The following is a 16,728-nucleotide window of genomic DNA, read 5'->3' as shown; positions in this document are numbered from 1 at the left end:
TGGTATTTTAGTTGTGCTTTATGGCATCATAGAGTGGCCAAAACTTGCAAACCTGGGTGTGGAAAAAGAGGTGCTAGTACAGTTACTGAAAGCACCAAACTAAAACATTAGTCTAAATTTTTAATGTGGATTTTCTCTCCCCAAGTGACTCCTAAGGAAACCAGAGCTGGACACTATTTTAAATGAAAATGCATGCCACCTTTTTGAATGACTTGGCTTTATTCTTGTAATTGTTTTAAAGAAACCATTCAATTCAAAATGAAAAATGTTTTGCTTTTCCTTAGCTTTTGACTTTTTTTGTTTCATTTGTTTTCTGTATATCATCTCATTTCTCACCATTTCCTTGTTTCAGCCTTTGTTGTAATGTTAATTTCACCACAAAAAATTAAGAAAACCAAAACATGCCACTAATTGTTTTTCTGCCTCCACTTTGTTTTTCCTGTGGCAGTTTTTGGAAGCTGGAAAAAGCTTCCATACTGCTGAACGAGAATACAGTCTGATGATTCTGTCTCATAGGTGTCATACGTTCCACGTTAAATGTCTTTCTTGGTTTGGTTTTGGTTTTTCGTTTTTTGGATGTGTTGGAGCTGGAAATATCTCTACCTTCAGCAATGTTATTGTTCCAGTTCAAACCGCAATCAAGACTTGTCAAGAGGTGTAATATTGTTTTTGTTCTTTACCTTTTTCTTTTAATTTTTATTTTATTTTGTATTTAATGTGATTACGTGCCTTTAAAATGTTCTCCCTTCCATTCTGCCCTTGTATCTTTGCAGTCATTGTATACAGCAGATTCTAGAAAGTGTTAATCATTGTCATCTAAATGGCATAGTTCACAGAGACCTGAAGGTCAGTATCTGGTGCCCATCAATTGGATCTAAGAATTTTGGGGTTTTTCTTTGCGCTGGGTAGGGGCAGAGGGTGGGATATCTGCGATGTTCCCTTGCCTCTATCCTATTCACCCTCCGAACAACCGCTCCGACCAATAATGCATGACGCCTCTTTCCAGTTTGCAAGTCTACAGGCCTAATATACATCATGGCAAAAAGGGGGAACGCTCCCAAAAAAAAGAGACAGAAATTGTCTCTTGCCAAGGCGGCGGATTTAGCCCGGGTGTGCCGGTGTGGAGGTGACCCCTGCCTGTGATGTATGTCAGCTTGCAGATGTGACCGCCACGGCCGTGCTGAGGCCCGGGGGGCAGCGGCAGGACCGGCGGCCTCTCGCTGCTGCGCTCGGGGGTGACGGGCCCTCAGGCAAGCGCCGCTAATTACCGGCTAAATTAGGCGGCTAGGAGCTAATTATTAACCTGGAGCGTGGAGGGGGCTTGGGGACCGCCTCCATGGGCGATTTCTAACCATTTCTACTATACTTCAGTTCCTCTGTGAAGGCTCTGAAAAAGCGAGGAGGAAAAAGCAAAAAATAGCAAAAAAAAAAAAAAAGAAAAAAATATTTGACACGACCTCGAATTAGTGGCAAAATTTCTCCCTTTTAAAAAGTACCATTAAAAAAGACATTGGCGGTGATTTCTAAGCAAAGGCGAGGCAGCCGCCCCGCCGGCTGTCTCTGAGGGCAGCCCCGCGGAGCCTGAGGCCGTCGTGCCCCGAGCGGGGCGGCGCAGGGCAGGGCAGGGCAGGCCGGGGCGGGAACACAGCCAGGCCCGGCCTCGCCCTCAGCCGCCGCCCCCTCCCCTGGTGCTGGAACTAACGGGCGCCCATGGTGTTTGCATGCAGTCATTGCATTCAGCAGATCCTGGAGGCCGTGCTGCACTGCCATCAGATGGGCGTGGTCCATCGAGACCTCAAGGTGAGTGCTGCTGCCCCGCCGTCCTCACGGAGCAGCATCCCTGCCCCACAGGGCCGCCAGCAGCCGAAATGTAAACGCTTCCCTCTTTTTGTTTTTCCCCTTGGTTCGTTTATTCTTAACTTGGCTTCACCTACATGCAAGAACAAGCTCGTGCTCACCAGGGGAATCTGCTCGAGGCTGGCCGGTACCTGGCTGTCCAGCACCGGGCAGTACAGGGAGAACAAAAGGTGCTTTTCAAGCGCTGTGTGTGTTTGGAGAATACATGGTCTTCCTCTGTGTCATCCAGAGCTTTTGGGACAGGGCATGAGGGCAACTTCCCATCTCTCATCCAGCAGGATTTGGAGTGCTTCTGGGAAGCACGGTAGCCTTTGCATGTCATGCATTTTAGTGACAGAAGGTCAGCTGCTCTTGGATCGCTGGCACACAGACCTCTCTCCCCTCCAGATTGATGGCTGGGCTGCAAAACATCTTTAAAAAGCAGAAATTTCTACAATATTCTCACCATGCTCACCTCAGGAGTCCAATTCCTTCCAGATGGGCTTTAACATTGGGATAGAAACCTCTCTAAAGGAAGCTCTCTGCTGAGGGAGCATTCCCTCTTTCTTAACTGTGTATATATCCAAATGGCTAGAGGCACCTGCTGCAAGAATGCTCTCTGCCTTTAAAATACCTTGGCAAGGAAAGAAGCATCATTTTCTTGTACTGTGAGACTCCAAGAGGGAAGGCTGTCCCAGAGCTTGTAGTAAGCTTACCTTTCGGGCACTTGAGCTTCACGATCCTCAAGGAAAAGAAGATGGTGTATTCTGAAATCAAATGGAAGTCTGAACTATCAGATCCTTTGTGAGGCAGAGAAAAAATGGTGCCTGGGCTAAGGCAGGAAAACACGCTAATCCCTTGTGGCACGGATCCTTGGGCTTTAGTTTTTCTTTCTGAATGAGTTCTGGGGAGCAGAAATTTCCTCCTAGGATAAGAGTTTATAGTAGTAATCATGAGTAATACTGATGGAATCAGAATGCTATCGCCTTTCTTGCCAACCTTCACTCCCAAACAAACTGTTCTTGTCTGACTTTATAAGGTCGATGTTGTTGTTATAGAGGAGCACAAAGGGGTTTGCTCCAAAAGCTCAGAGAGCAGGATGAGTTTCAAAGATGCAGACCCCAAATTTTCTACCCATTTTGCACTTTTGGGTTTTCCTGTGTCACAGTTGAGGAACAGGAGACTGACAAATCTCTGACCAATCTTTCATGGCAGCTGGGTAACATGGAGTGAGTTTAAATGGAAGAATGTCAGATTTGTCCAGCTGCTCCAGTGGTTCCTGTCCACACTGTACATACAGTTCTATGCTTCTAGCATCAAAAGGAATTAAAATCCCAGGATTGTAGCTGTGCAAGCTGATGGAATAAGAGATGTTTTCTATTACTTTTCATACATTCACACAAAACAACTTTTTCTTTGGCAATGCGTTAAATCCAGCTGTTGCCTGCTCCAGACCATGTGTGGATTTCTTTTTCTGGCAAATCCAGGATGAATTGAAAAAGACAGTGAGAAAATGTGTTTCTGCCAAGCTGTGGTGCCCAGTTTCATTTGGGAAACTGAAAACTTCAGGAAGCAGAAAACCATCCTTCTTCAGTTACAGCTTTGTGGCAAAAGCCAAAAAACCCAAAGAATTAAATGAAAGACTGTGGTGAAATCTGAGCAGAACGCCGTGTGCTGAAAAGAAGATGCCAGGAGCAGAACAGCAAGATGTGGAGGGTGGCTATGGGCTGGCATGGATCCTTAAATTGCAAAACTTGATGGATTTTTTTTCCAATAAGTCAGTCCACAACATGATGGCGTGCTTGGGGGTGGGGAAATTTTGGGTGATCTCATTTTATTTAACTTTCCTTCTAGGCTGATTTAGTAGCAAATGCACAGGAGCTTTTGCAGGCTCTTCTGACCCACAGAGCTGCTCATTGCTGCTCTGTTTGTAATCACTGACCTAAGTCAGAATGGTGGTGGGTCCTAGACCCAGAAAAAAATTTACTTATTAGTGGCAACCTGGCTTTACCAGCTAATAAAAATGCACTTCCAGGTAGGAATTCCAGTTCTTGTCACACCCTAGCGTTCCTGCTTTTCTGATTTTGTGGTTATGACCCTCTTACCTTCCACCGAAGAGTGGCTGCTGTAGGTATATTCAAGGAAAAATACACAGAGCCTTAAATACTTGGTACCTTAAGGATTAAAGACCTTTGGAAAAGTATGGCATAAATCACTTTAATTTATTTGTAAGTAATTTTAGCAGTTAACAGTGTCATTGTGCATGCTTGGCTGCCGCCCATCTCCTGGGAGCACAAGGTGACACCACCGAATCCGGGGAACCAGTCCTGGCTGTGCTGTTAATGTTTCCCAAGTAATTGCACTCATTCCCAGTTAATGCATGATAATTACCCACGCGACTCTGGCCAGCCTCAAACGGCTGCTGCATGTTGGTTAAGCACACGGCCCCACGTGGCATGGCCAAAAAGGCTGTTGTCTTTGGCATGGCAGTAAATCAGGAATTCTGGAAATCAGGAATATGGAGCATACTCATCTGTTGAAGTGGTACTTCTGCAGAGAAGAGACGTGCAAAGGAATAAAAAAGCAATCCCAAGATGAAAACAGAAACCAAAAAAAGCCAACAAAAAACCAAACCAGCATCAGAAAACACAAACCCAGTGTTTTGAACAAAATCACTTTTTGGGAAAGCGGTATGTGCTCGGTGGGGTAGTGTTTGTATTTCATCCAAAAGGATGAAGCTTTTCACTGCTTTTGGCTTGCCTGAAGGTCACAACCAAATAGAATCATCCATTGCTTTAAGAGGTTTAAACAAGAACAGCATTCCAGGAATTAATTACTGTGAACTTCTCTCATTCTGAGAGGAAACCTTGCAGAACTTGGTGACTGTGTGTTGAAATGAGTGTTGTTAAATGGCAGGGAGTGTGACACTGCTTAAATCAGTGTTGATGAACCTAGAGCAGAGTCCTCAGCTATGCACTCAGTGTTTCATACAGTGAAGTTGAGGTGGCTACCGGTAACTTAAGTGAGTATAAATATTAGATTTTGTTCTGAGGACCCTTCATCTCAGTTTTTGAAACTGTGAAAATAGACGATTCATCAAGCAACTATTCATGGAAGTTTTTTAATATTGTCTAATCCTATGACATAACAACAAAGGGATGAGTGAGAGAACAGTGTTGGTAAATTGCTGAAAAAACATTCCTTTGATGTGAGGGGAAAAAGCCACCTCCCGACTAAAGAGTTTGTCAGGCCCGTTGTGTTGTTAATTAATAGAAGTATCACCGTGGCTGAGGTCTTACTTAGGCTCAAGCATATTTTGCTGGATACCTGACATGCATTAAAGATAGGCTTTGCTGAAAGAGGCTTATGCTCTTAATTGTTTGCAGCCCCAGTACGTGTGTGGGATTAACTGCAATCACGTAAATAGTCCCTTGGAAGCGATATGATTGCTGCTGGGTTCAACCTGGAATACACATTGAAGAGTTTGCAGGATTGGGGCCCCACCACCAGCCTGGCTAAAGTGATGTCCCTTGTCCCAGACCACTGCAGAAATTGCTTCTGAGGAGTCAGCAATACCCGTGAAAGTGAGGTTTTGTCATTCTGTAAATGTAGAACAAAACCTTTTTTAAAAATCATGGGGATTGGAAAGACAGATATGGAAAGAAAATGCTATGAGGATCACAGTTCTCTGAAATAATCCGTCAATTTCTATGGTACTTTTATAGTTGTATTTTTAAAGCAAACATTCGTACAATAAAGTTGTCTTTGGGCAATTTACATTTAATGTGTTTGCTAATTGGAGTTAAAAGGATTCATTGTGAACGGTAGAATGAACACGATTGTTATGTTCAAGTCCTTTACCTTTAATTGTGTGAGCGTAGCATAGCATTTCATTTCAGATGTGACCAACATACCCTATTAAAGAAAAGCAAAGTGGGAACTTTAACTAATGTTCTTGTTTGTAAAGGTTCTCTGCAGGCACAAATGTGGGTGTGCTGGTTTTGCTGAAAGATTTGCCATGTAAATACACCTGCCCTCAAAATACAAATACTGTCACAGGGCTGTTATTGTTGGGATGTCATGCAAAACATTTCTGTTTGACAGTTGTAGATGCCTGATCCTGCAAACTGCATGGGCTAGACTAGTTATCAATGAATCCCTATCTTTTGGGAGTTTCCTGTTCCATTTTTCCTGTAGTGAGCTCTGGGCAGTCTCTGACCTGTCCTGTCACACCAGCAGGTGTCACAGCTCCATATGCCCAGTCTGGCTCACCTCCTTCTCTCCATGCTGTCCTTTTACTCTTCTGGCATGAGGTCATGAAGGCTGGTTACAGGCCTGGTGGTTCTTTCCAGATAGGAATGGGAAGTGCAGGTTTTGCAATTTCATGGAAAAAACTCATGGGTTTCTTCTCTTTTTCATTCCTCCAAGTATTTGTCCTTTTCCAGACTAGCATAACCAAAAAAAAAAATAAAAGGGGCGGGGGAAATAAAGTGTCTAAAATGTATTTACTTATCTTCTCATCTCAATTGTTTTCTCTCTCTGAATAAAGCCTGAGAACTTACTTCTAGCTAGCAAATCCAAGGGAGCAGCAGTAAAACTGGCAGACTTTGGATTGGCTATCGAAGTCCAGGGAGAACAACAGGCTTGGTTTGGTAAGTAAATACCATTTTTTTCCTCATCATTTATTCAGCATAGTGGTTAAGCCTCCCCAACTGCCCCACTCTCATCCCAGAGTGAAACATGCAGCTGTATGACTCTTGGACCCTGGAAAACCTGGGTTTCTGGATTCCTAGCTTGTGCTAGCTTATGGCAGCCTGTTAATTTGACTTATGTGCACACAACCTCTTTTCTCCCACTTTGTCCTGAGTATCTAGAGGCAGGAAATAGAGGTGAAGAACCTGGGAGGGAGACCAGTGATTTCCCCTCAGGTGACTGAGGAATAAGACAGTAAGGTAATACTTCCGAGTGTACCTGCCCAGTCATCAGAACATTTTGTCTGAACAGGTCTCTGTCATCTGGAAACACCTGAAAGTTTGATTCTGAAGCACTTTGGAATATGACTAATGAAAAATAGGGGGGATTGAGCACCTGAGGTTTTAGCCAGACACTAATTACAGATTGCTTGTTACAGTTAATAGATGCCCTGAGGAGAATGGTGGAAAATATTTAATACTGGTAATTTAAAACAATAGTGCATGTACAGTTGTGGTCCACGTGTCTCACGTACCACCCTCTTTGAACAGATGTGAAGCATGGGGAAAAATTTATTGTAAATCCCATCTGGAAAAAAATACAGCATAAAATATTTATAGCAGCTGCCTGTTCGCCCTTAGAGTAGCTAGAAAGTGCAGTTTGAAACGGAACAAAGTGGTTGTAAGCTTGGAACAGAAGCAGAAAGAGTTTTTGGGCAGTGAGTTGAGAGGCTGAGTGTTCACAGCTGTAAGTACATGTAGATGCACAGGCAGTACCATTGCACATATGTTGGCAGCTTTATAAGCCAGCCTGTTGTTTTAAATCCAGCCTTTTTATAAATGGATTTCAGTAATCCACAAAAGATGGAGGAGATTGCTCTTGCACATCAACAAACAGAGCAGTACAAAAGGAATGGAATAGATACAAAGCAAAACACAAGTGGTTTGTTACGGTGACAAAAGCATCAGGTGAACAGGAAGCATCTCAAGAAAAAATCAGCAGATTGAAGTTGACTTCGGGAATATTTTCTGTGCTTAGTGTACCTGCAGGTGATGCAGGGGAGTTTGCAATGCCCTGGAAAATATTTCACTTGTGGTTTTTGTGAAATGCTTGGTTTAGGCTCATAGCAGCATGAGAACTTGGGAGAAGGGAGCAGAATGTCTTGAAAGGAGGAATGTATGTAAGGAGGAGTCAGCAAGGTAATGAAAAGAAAGTAGTCTAATGGGGCTCTTTTTTAGAAAAAAAACCAAACTATGGTGCTCTATGAGTGGGTTCTGTACCTTTTTTGGAACTTGCTCTGCAAAACCTGTCCGGAGTGGTCTGAGTGCCAGCCTTCAGCTTTAGGACTGCATTAACAGGGCAGAACATGAACTCCAATGGACTGGGCATTTTGAACTTTTTCTCACTTTCTTTCAGAAGATTTTTCTGCTTTCTACTGGATTCTGCAGGACTTAGTGACGCATGGCATGCTCAGATTCTAATTATAGCTCTGCATCAGTACGGTTTTCTTTCTTTTTTATTTTTTTTTCCTTTTTTCTGGTATAGTGCTCTGGTGTTACAGTCCCTTTTCTGCTTGAACCATGGCTATGCCTCAGCAAGAAACTAACTGGAGCTCTGTCTGTTGGAACACAACAGAATACTTTCCTGTCTTTCGTGTTTGCAAAACAAACTTGTTCTTTGCCTGTTTGTAGAAAGCCTTACAGGATTTAGTTGACGCTTGCCACCCTTTTAACAGGTGCTTAACATACTGGGAAGGTGTCAGGTAGGTTGAGCTCAACAAAGCCAGGATTTTCTCTTGGTCCTCAGCGAGTTGCTTTAGCTAGCAGAGGTATTGCAAGCAGCAACACTTTTTTGAAAAGTACACACTTGTTTAGGGATCCCTCTGAGCAGTTACAAAATAACCTGATAAATTTAAGTTATCTATTTCTGTGTGCTTTTTGTATTTTTTTAACTGAAATCAGGGCTGTGTACCCCTCTCTTTGCAGTTTTAAACTGCTCAGGATATTGGGGAGAGACTATTTTAGCAGAGCATGTAGTGACAGGACAAGTAGGAATCACTTCCAACTGAAAGAGAGTAGGTTTAGATCAGATAATAGAAAAAAAATTCTTCCCTGTGAGGCTGGTGAGGCCCTGGCACAGGCTGCCCAGAGAAGCTGCTGCTGCCCCGTCCCTGGAAGTGTCCAAGGCCATGGACAGGGTTTGGAGCAACCTTGTCCAGTGGGAGGTGTCCCTGCCCATGGTAGGGGTTCAGAAAAAGATGATTCTCAAGGTCCTTTCCAATCCAAACCATTCTGCGGTTCTGTGTACTGAAACTGTACCAGTTATTTCAGTTTAGATGTATTTTGTATCTTCATTGAGAGATAAGGTTAGTTAAATACTGTGTTTATTTTTGCTTTAAAGTTTATTTTTGAGTCTTGCATAGTAATCTTCATTGAGCTATGATAAGTTTTAGACTGAAGACAACTTCACTTTCCCTTTAAAATGAGCACTGCACTCAAGAAGAGATATGAAACAGCACTCTATTTAAAGCCACTTAGAACATCTATATTTCAGCTTCTCTAAGAAGCTTAAGATGTGTTTCCTGTGTGATAGTACTCCTTAACAATTCATAGCTTCCATATCAGGAGCCTGCAAAAAACAAGCTTATTTTTCATGACTGTATTTTAACTCTTTTTTCAGTAGAATTTACACAATGTGTTCCTTCATTTCCCCCTCCCACTCCAAAATAATTGGTGACTGCAGGGCACAGGCTTCTTTTTTTCTGTAGCTGTACACTTTATATGTTACCACTGTCTGTCATGAGTTTTGTGGGATCCAGGGTGTTATTGCACAAATGGCATGTGGTCCTTCATGAAAAACAGCAAATTCTCACCTCTTAGGAATTCCCAAGCATTTATTTTAGGCAAAGATGCCTGAAAGAGCAGACACACTCACCAAAATGGTGCAGACTGTTAGTGGTCATTAAGTTTTCATCTGTTACAGTGTCCTAAGAAAAGTAATATTTATACCTACGTTTTGCATTTCTGCTCAGAGAAGGCAGCATTGCTGGTAATGAATAAAGGATGAAGAACATATAAATTTTAAAGGCCAGATTGCTTCAGAGATGCTTCCTGTAAACTTTTGTGAAGAGGTTTCTAGAAGTGGAATGACTTGCCAGAAATGAGTTCTACAGCGGGGAGATCCTATTAGATGCAGCTCTAATTTTGTGCAACATATATCTCCTTATACATAGGATACAGTAGCTGCTCCTATGATTTGTTGGTTGGTCCCCCATAATGTCAGCATTACCTCTGGGTCATGTGCTGTAAAAAACAAATGGGCAAATGAAGCAGTTGGTGTCCATGGCTTGGGAAGTGCTGTCCTGGGTCTTGTGGGCCAAGATGAGAATCACTTGCATTTTGCAGAGCACATACGGGTTTTGACCAGAGTTTTCTTGCCTTTTGACAGGCTTTGCTGGTACTCCAGGATACCTTTCTCCAGAAGTGTTACGAAAAGATCCTTATGGAAAACCTGTGGATATGTGGGCATGTGGTAAGATGTTGTTCTGAAGTCATATTCAGTCCACTGTAAAGTGTCTCTTAAGGGTGAAAAACAATATCCAGGGTACATGATATTGTGCATCAGAAAACAGGTATTTCATAAAATTCAGTATTAATTTCTAGTAGAGATGATTGGATTTTTTTGTTAGTCTATAAGCTTCTTTTTTTAAAAGTTATTTACTAAGTTGTGTTATCGTGGCATTCTTTTCCATGTCTACACAGCAGTTTCAAAGAGTATTAAAAGACTAGCTGCAGGTGTATAATGTCTAATTAGCTAGAAAACACACCAGTTCATACTGTGAGCTGGATATTTAGTTTTGGTTCACAAGGAGCCTTAAATTTGGTCTGACCAATCAACTCCATCTGCAAGTGTAAACTGCAAAATTAAATATTTTCTGAACTGGAGTACAGAGCAATTGCTTAATCATCCAGCTCTCAAAAGTGCCTTCTGAGGTACTGGCAAGTGGGATCTCCCCAGCTGAGAACAGGGACTGGTTTCCTTATTTCCCATCTACCCACACTTAGTATGTGGCTGTATTTATGGAAGCTCTTTTCTTTAGTCACAGGGAGTCATCTCTGTCAGACTAGGAGGTGATATTTTCAATTTCCTATTGACCAAATACAGAGAACTTTGAGTTTCCCAAGTTTGCTTTGCATGAGAGTAGTTACAACACAATCTTGCAGACACCAATATAAGCCATGATAAAACCATAAGCTAAAAATGCATTTTCCTAGAACATCCAGAATCATGGAATATTATTTCTCCAGCTAGATAAACATTTCCGGTGTTCCTAATTCGATGTTGTGTCAAATGTTCATTATTGCCTGTGTTTTCCATAAGAGGTTATCTTGTCAACCCACTTCTACTGTTTTTTCCAGTAGGAAGGGGCAGTATTTTTCCCATCCCAGTGGCTGGGATGATACTCATGAGCCTTTTTTTTACATGGTTGATTGGTACAAAATTAATTTCTGGAGTTTGCTCCTTGAAAGCCCTTAACACTGGTGTGAATTTTCTGCAGGAGTCATTCTGTACATCCTCCTGGTGGGATACCCTCCCTTCTGGGATGAAGACCAGCACAGACTTTACCAGCAGATCAAGGCTGGTGCTTATGATGTATGTACCATACTCTGTCAGTTCAGTTATTTATAATTGTACCTCTAAGCAGGAGTTTCCTAGAGGGAGAAGTGAAGAACTGATGAGATGGTGGCATATGAATTCTGCAGCATCATCTCATCTTGTTATGTTAAACAGCCAAGAGGCTGTTGGTCCTCAGATTGAGGTAATTTGTAAATGATGATGAAGTAAAGGCAGAGCCTTGTAATTTTTAAGCTCTTATTTGAAACCAGTACAGGATCCTTAGGTAAAATTGTGTAAAGATCATACAAGACAATATACACACTCACACGTGTATTTTTTTCTGAAGTTCCCCTCACCAGAATGGGACACGGTGACTCCTGAAGCAAAAGACCTTATCAATAAAATGCTCACCATCAACCCAGCGAAACGTATCACAGCATCAGAAGCACTGAAGCATCCATGGATCTGTGTAAGTGGTTTCCACAGGTTCAGCATGATCACTTGGCAGACAAATCAGCTTGTGGTTTGCTTCAGCATATAGTGATTGTGTCTAGAGGACAGCTGCTGTTCTCGTTCGTGCAGCTGTGTAACTATAAATTGTAAAATTACAATTACACAGATATGATCAGTGATCTCCGCTTGGGGTAAGATTTTGGCAAATTTATCTCCTTTGCCTTGACTGTCTTGTGCAGAACTTTCTCTGCAAAAATTAGAGTGTTACTTTAAATTCTCAGTGAGAAGAAAGTGTAGGAAAGTAACTTTGAATTAGATAATGCTTTGCATCTTCATTTTCCTGAAATCATTCAGATAAGCATGAGATGTGCAAGCAGGGAATTAAGGGACTTCTGAAAAGTCAATTTGCAGGTAGCAGAGGCTGTCTGGCTGTTCCTGGATCCAGGACTTCTCTCCTATTCTCAGCATGTTCCACACCATGACTTTTCAAGTGGATTTCACACATAGAAAAGGCTGAGTAAAAGGAGCACAATGGGGTAGTCAGACAAGGTAGAAATTAAGGGCCCAAGCTGGGGACCATGGGTGTGTAATATGTGTGTTGTAGAGTAAACAAACAGCTAAACAGCTGCCTTAAAATAATTATTTTCTTCTTTCAGCAACGTTCTACTGTTGCCTCTATGATGCACAGACAAGAGACTGTAGATTGCTTGAAGAAATTCAATGCAAGAAGGAAACTAAAGGTAAGAATGAAAACTTGTGCAAAACAAATGGTCTCTGTGCAGAGTTTTTCTAAATATTCTTCTTAAATTACCTATTGCTAGAAGATCAGCTTTTGGCATGAAGATCTTAAACTTTTCATGAAAGTGAATAGAATTTAGCTTTTCTTTTATAATTCAAAATTAGAACCATCCTCTGTATTTAGACACACTACAAGTGTTTTCTCTAAGGGAAATCCTTAAGGTTATTCTTCTGAATTATGCTTTCTTTTTTGCTGGCCAGACATGATAACTTGGCAGATGTGAACTTATTTAGTGTGTGCTTTGCAAATAAGCTCCTATTCCTCCCTAAAAAAAGAATCTGAGAACAATAATGAAGTCTCTTTCATATTCATCAATGTATTTTGAATAATTGCTGTGCCTCTAAATACTCCTGGCTTGTGCATTGCATACTGACAGGTGGTAAATATTTGAGATATCAAGATTGCCAATAGGTGTGTAATTAGAGATTAAATTACAATTTATGCACTGGTGACATGGCATGTGAGAGGTAGTGCACAGATAATCCTTTCTCTCAGGGTTAATTCAGTAATTGGTGTCATTTACTCGTGTGTTTTCCTTTCTGTTGTATTGTGTTGGCATTCAGAGTTTTACACAAGTGTGGTGCTAATTTGAGAAAATGTGTGTGCACACAGGGGGCCATTTTGACAACAATGCTGGCTACCAGAAATTTCTCAGGTATGTTCATTGAGCTCCAGATTCATGTGGTCTTTATATTTTGATGTCTGTGAAGGCTGAGATCTATTCAGGATTCGTTCAGAAGCATCTAAGTATTACATGTATCATGTTATTTATTTCCTGTGATGAAGCAAGCAAGTATTTAATCTCTTTGGGCCAAAGAAATTGTCTTATAGGTGATAATCTGATTTTTCTGTGGAATTTGAGCTCCTTCCCTGCTTTTTGACTGTGACCTGTCAAAGGCAGGCAGCATTTTCATGCTTGTTCTTGTGCAGGCAAATTGAAACTTAGGCATATAGCTCCACATGCACAAGTATCACCAAACAACATTTAGAACTTCTGTGTTTTTATATACATGATAAGTCGTTCCATGATTCTGTTGCATCCTTTACTAAAAGAAGCCATCAGTACATATTCATTTCTTTATTGCTTTGCTAAGGAGTAAGAAATGTGGTAACATGAGTCCCCGTTTTCTTTCTAATGCCCAGCAGTGCCTGCTGGATGTAAGAAGAGTTGTTTCCTCTTGATGAAACAGTTTTGTCCTGATGACTCTGGAGATTTAGATCTTACACTAAACAAATTTTAGTAGCAAAAGCTGAAATTGCTGTTAGCAGAGTTAGAATTGTCCAAAGCAGTAGAATTGCCAGAATATTGATGCTGTGTTGAATTTTGTGTTTTCCCATTTGAGATTTCCAGTGAATAGTGAAATAGAACACCAGATTTAAAACTCAGTAATTTTACATATCCTCCTACTCTGTGATGCAACTATTGGAGTGGAACATAAATTACTGTACAGACAAAAACATGATAGTGCTCTGGGCATGTTTTGAATAATAATAAGCACTGACTCATCCAAAAAAATTACATAATCATGAATGCAAGAACAACTTGTTTAATTTGCATAGTACTTGAAAGGCAATTTCTTTCCTAGTTAAGTTCCCTTCTTTAATACACACCTAAACACAGAGGACTGCATTTATCTAAATTACCTTGAGTTAGTGCTTAATGAATTCCAGTGTCTGCCAATCCATTTAAAAGGTGGGAAGGCACTTCTTGTAAAAATGAATTACTGTTCAATATCAAACAAACAAGTCATTCCTCATCCCTTTTCATAACTGTCACTGTCTGTGTATGTAAGGATCAAATTCAACTTCCATGAACCAAGAAAGCTGAAGTAGTTTTTAAATGGTATTTCATCATGAAAAGCAAAAACAGGGGTTTGGGCTTTTTTTTAATTTATTTTTTCACCTGTCATCTCTTGTTTCACACACCATAGCCACCGGTGTTTTTTCTTGATGACATTTTATTTTTTTTTGGTTTCTTTATTCATTGTATTTCATTGCAAAGCATGCTTATGAAGGTCATTTGTCCATAATGATGTGGTTATAAAAGTGTTTTATTTTCCTTTTTTTTCTTCCTTTTATGTGGAATGTATATTTCTTGTGAGGTAAGACCCTCAGCACGTGAAAGGAACATCTTTTTTCTCTTCTCAATCCAAACTGCTGTTTGTCCTCAATCACTTTAATTTCTCCATGTTGTCACAAACCATTTGTTTCCAGTCTGCTTTCTGGCCTAGTAGCGCTGCCTTAGGTTTTATTTATAGCCAGCCCTTGCTTGTAGTTGCAAGAAATCTCTCATTGTGGGCTTAATTTAGAATACGCTGATTGCTTTGCTCCTGCAAATTCTTTAAATATTTGATTTGTATGCAGTATCTGTGATGAAAGAAAGATGAATCCAACTACTATTAAAAATCCATTGCAGGCCAAGCGCAGCAGAGTCACGGAATATGTCCTGTAACATGCAGTAGTGCAGAGTAATCCGTGCTGGGCACGTTCCGAAGGACACGCAATAAATACTTGGTGTTATTGCTTGTGATGCCCTCATTTTACTGCCTCTCATTTAATTGTTTACATAGAACATGGAGTGGTTGTCAAGCATCAAAAGAACTCAGAAGTTTCATGCACAAATTTAGCGGAATTTAGAGACTACAGCAGTCTCTAAGAATTAATTTCTGGTTTCCCATGTTTTTTGTAAGGGCTAAGGCTATAAAACAGGCTTTGAGAGCTATTCACTTCTGGGTTTTTTTGTGCTCAGGTTTCAGAAATATCTCCTTCCCTTTGCTTACCCTAAATAAATTCCTGAAGTTAAGGGAGTTCCCACAATATTTGTGGTAATGTAAAATCTAAGGCCCTCTTGCCTCAGGTCCTGAAAGCACATATTGCCACAGGGAGTGTCCGATCTCCAAAGTATGTGGAGAACAATTTGATTTCAATATTTACTTACATGTTTCTTTAAATAAAAACTTGCAGCACAATACAGGCCAACTTATTTTTGTTCATTTTAGCTGTAAAATGATTTTATATTTTCATTTTGGCCATGTGGGAGTTCTAATGGTAGTATTGGCTGATGTCCATCGTTAATAAACCGCATTTGGAGGGCTGATATATTAGTGAAGTTAGGAACATCAACCTGGCTTCACTTTGCAGAGTTTATTTCATGTAAACAACACAACAGTGGACATTAGTCATTTCTGTACAGTTGCTGAGGTGATCCTTCACTCTCTGTGCTGGAAAATGAGCACTTAGTGCAGATGCAGCTCTAAAATAAGCCACAATTACAAGAATTAGCTTTAAACATAAACCACATACTCAATAACTCCGGTATCCTCAGCCAGTCTGAGCAGCCTTGGGCATGCAAGGTCCAATTGGTTCAGATTTTGGGGGGGTTTTTAAGATGAGGATGCCAGTAATGACGGGAGCTCCGTGTCAGGACTGTCTCCCTTACATTTAGAACAGCAATTTCTTACGACCTGAGCTGTGGAACACTTTCTGATGGGAAGATTGGGTCATAAACAACAATAAAACCCCAATAACGGCAGGCTTGTTCTGTAATTTATTATTCTTCAAGTCTTTGGCAGTGATTCATGAAGCATTTACGCTTTAGTGAATAGTTTATATGGATTTGGTAGGTCAGCCAGCACGTATTTCTGCCGTGAATGTTTTCAGGTTCACAGCTGTGCTGTGCTTGTTTGCACGTTAGCCTTCCAAATTTAGTAAATTGGAATTACTTGATGCCACTTTTAAGTGGTGGAATTTCAAGCCTGCCACATAATAACATTATGGCAGATGAAATTTTGAAGAAATTTGGTCAGTGTACAACACAATTCAGAAAGTAGCATGTTTTCTTCATTAGGAGCTGAAGCAAAGCCTAGAATTTGTTCCTATTGCCTCACGGGCAACAACCCTTGGCTAGCAAATCCTCCTTCCTTTCTGCCTTGCAACTGTGCTGCCCTTTCCTGCAAGGAGGCTGATGCTGTAAGGGTGGGAAGTTCCCAGAGGGGAATCATTTGGTATTGGTACCAAAATTGAGATACCAGTGGGCTCTGCAGCCACCTGGTCCAAGTCCCTGCCACCAAAACAGTTCCTTTTCATAATGGATATATTCCAAACTGCTGCTTTTACACTCGCCCTGCTTCCATTTCCTCTCTGCCACCCAAGGAGCTCTCTCCTTGTAGAAGTACAGTCAACCTACGGCTTTAGTCAATGGAAAAATAGATATTTGATAATCCTAAGGATTGGTGGTTTCCTAAAGATTTTGTTCCCCTTGCTCAGAGAAACAAAAGGAGGAAATAAAAGCTGAGAATATACCCGGAGCTGGGGGGCACTGGGGGTTTGCT

At 41.1% G+C, this 16,728-nt stretch overlaps 1 protein-coding gene across 31 annotated transcripts in view; it reads left to right on the top strand.

Annotated features, from left to right (window-relative positions):
- Positions 1 to 16,728, top strand: part of CAMK2D (calcium/calmodulin dependent protein kinase II delta) — a 120,422-nt gene that overhangs the window by 75,160 nt on the left and 28,534 nt on the right. For 24 of the 31 annotated variants that reach the window (XM_058839115.1, XM_058839116.1, XM_058839114.1 and 21 more), the window contains 7 exons: positions 774 to 846; positions 6,386 to 6,488; positions 9,976 to 10,059; positions 11,087 to 11,181; positions 11,492 to 11,614; positions 12,255 to 12,338; positions 13,010 to 13,052. In XM_058839115.1, coding sequence (XP_058695098.1) covers positions 774 to 846; positions 6,386 to 6,488; positions 9,976 to 10,059; positions 11,087 to 11,181; positions 11,492 to 11,614; positions 12,255 to 12,338; positions 13,010 to 13,052 — 605 coding nt within the window. Of the gene's footprint in view, positions 1 to 773; positions 847 to 895; positions 1,801 to 6,385; positions 6,489 to 9,975; positions 10,060 to 11,086; positions 11,182 to 11,491; positions 11,615 to 12,254; positions 12,339 to 13,009; positions 13,053 to 16,728 lie in introns of those variants that run through there. The other 7 variants (XM_058839138.1, XM_058839137.1, XM_058839142.1 and 4 more) reach the window with 4 other exon arrangements.

This window comes from Poecile atricapillus, chromosome 4, assembly GCF_030490865.1.
Source record: "Poecile atricapillus isolate bPoeAtr1 chromosome 4, bPoeAtr1.hap1, whole genome shotgun sequence".
Taxonomy (NCBI): Eukaryota; Metazoa; Chordata; class Aves; order Passeriformes; family Paridae; genus Poecile; species Poecile atricapillus.
Note: the sequence above shows the minus strand (reverse complement) of the source record. Positions and strands in the feature narration are given on the sequence as shown.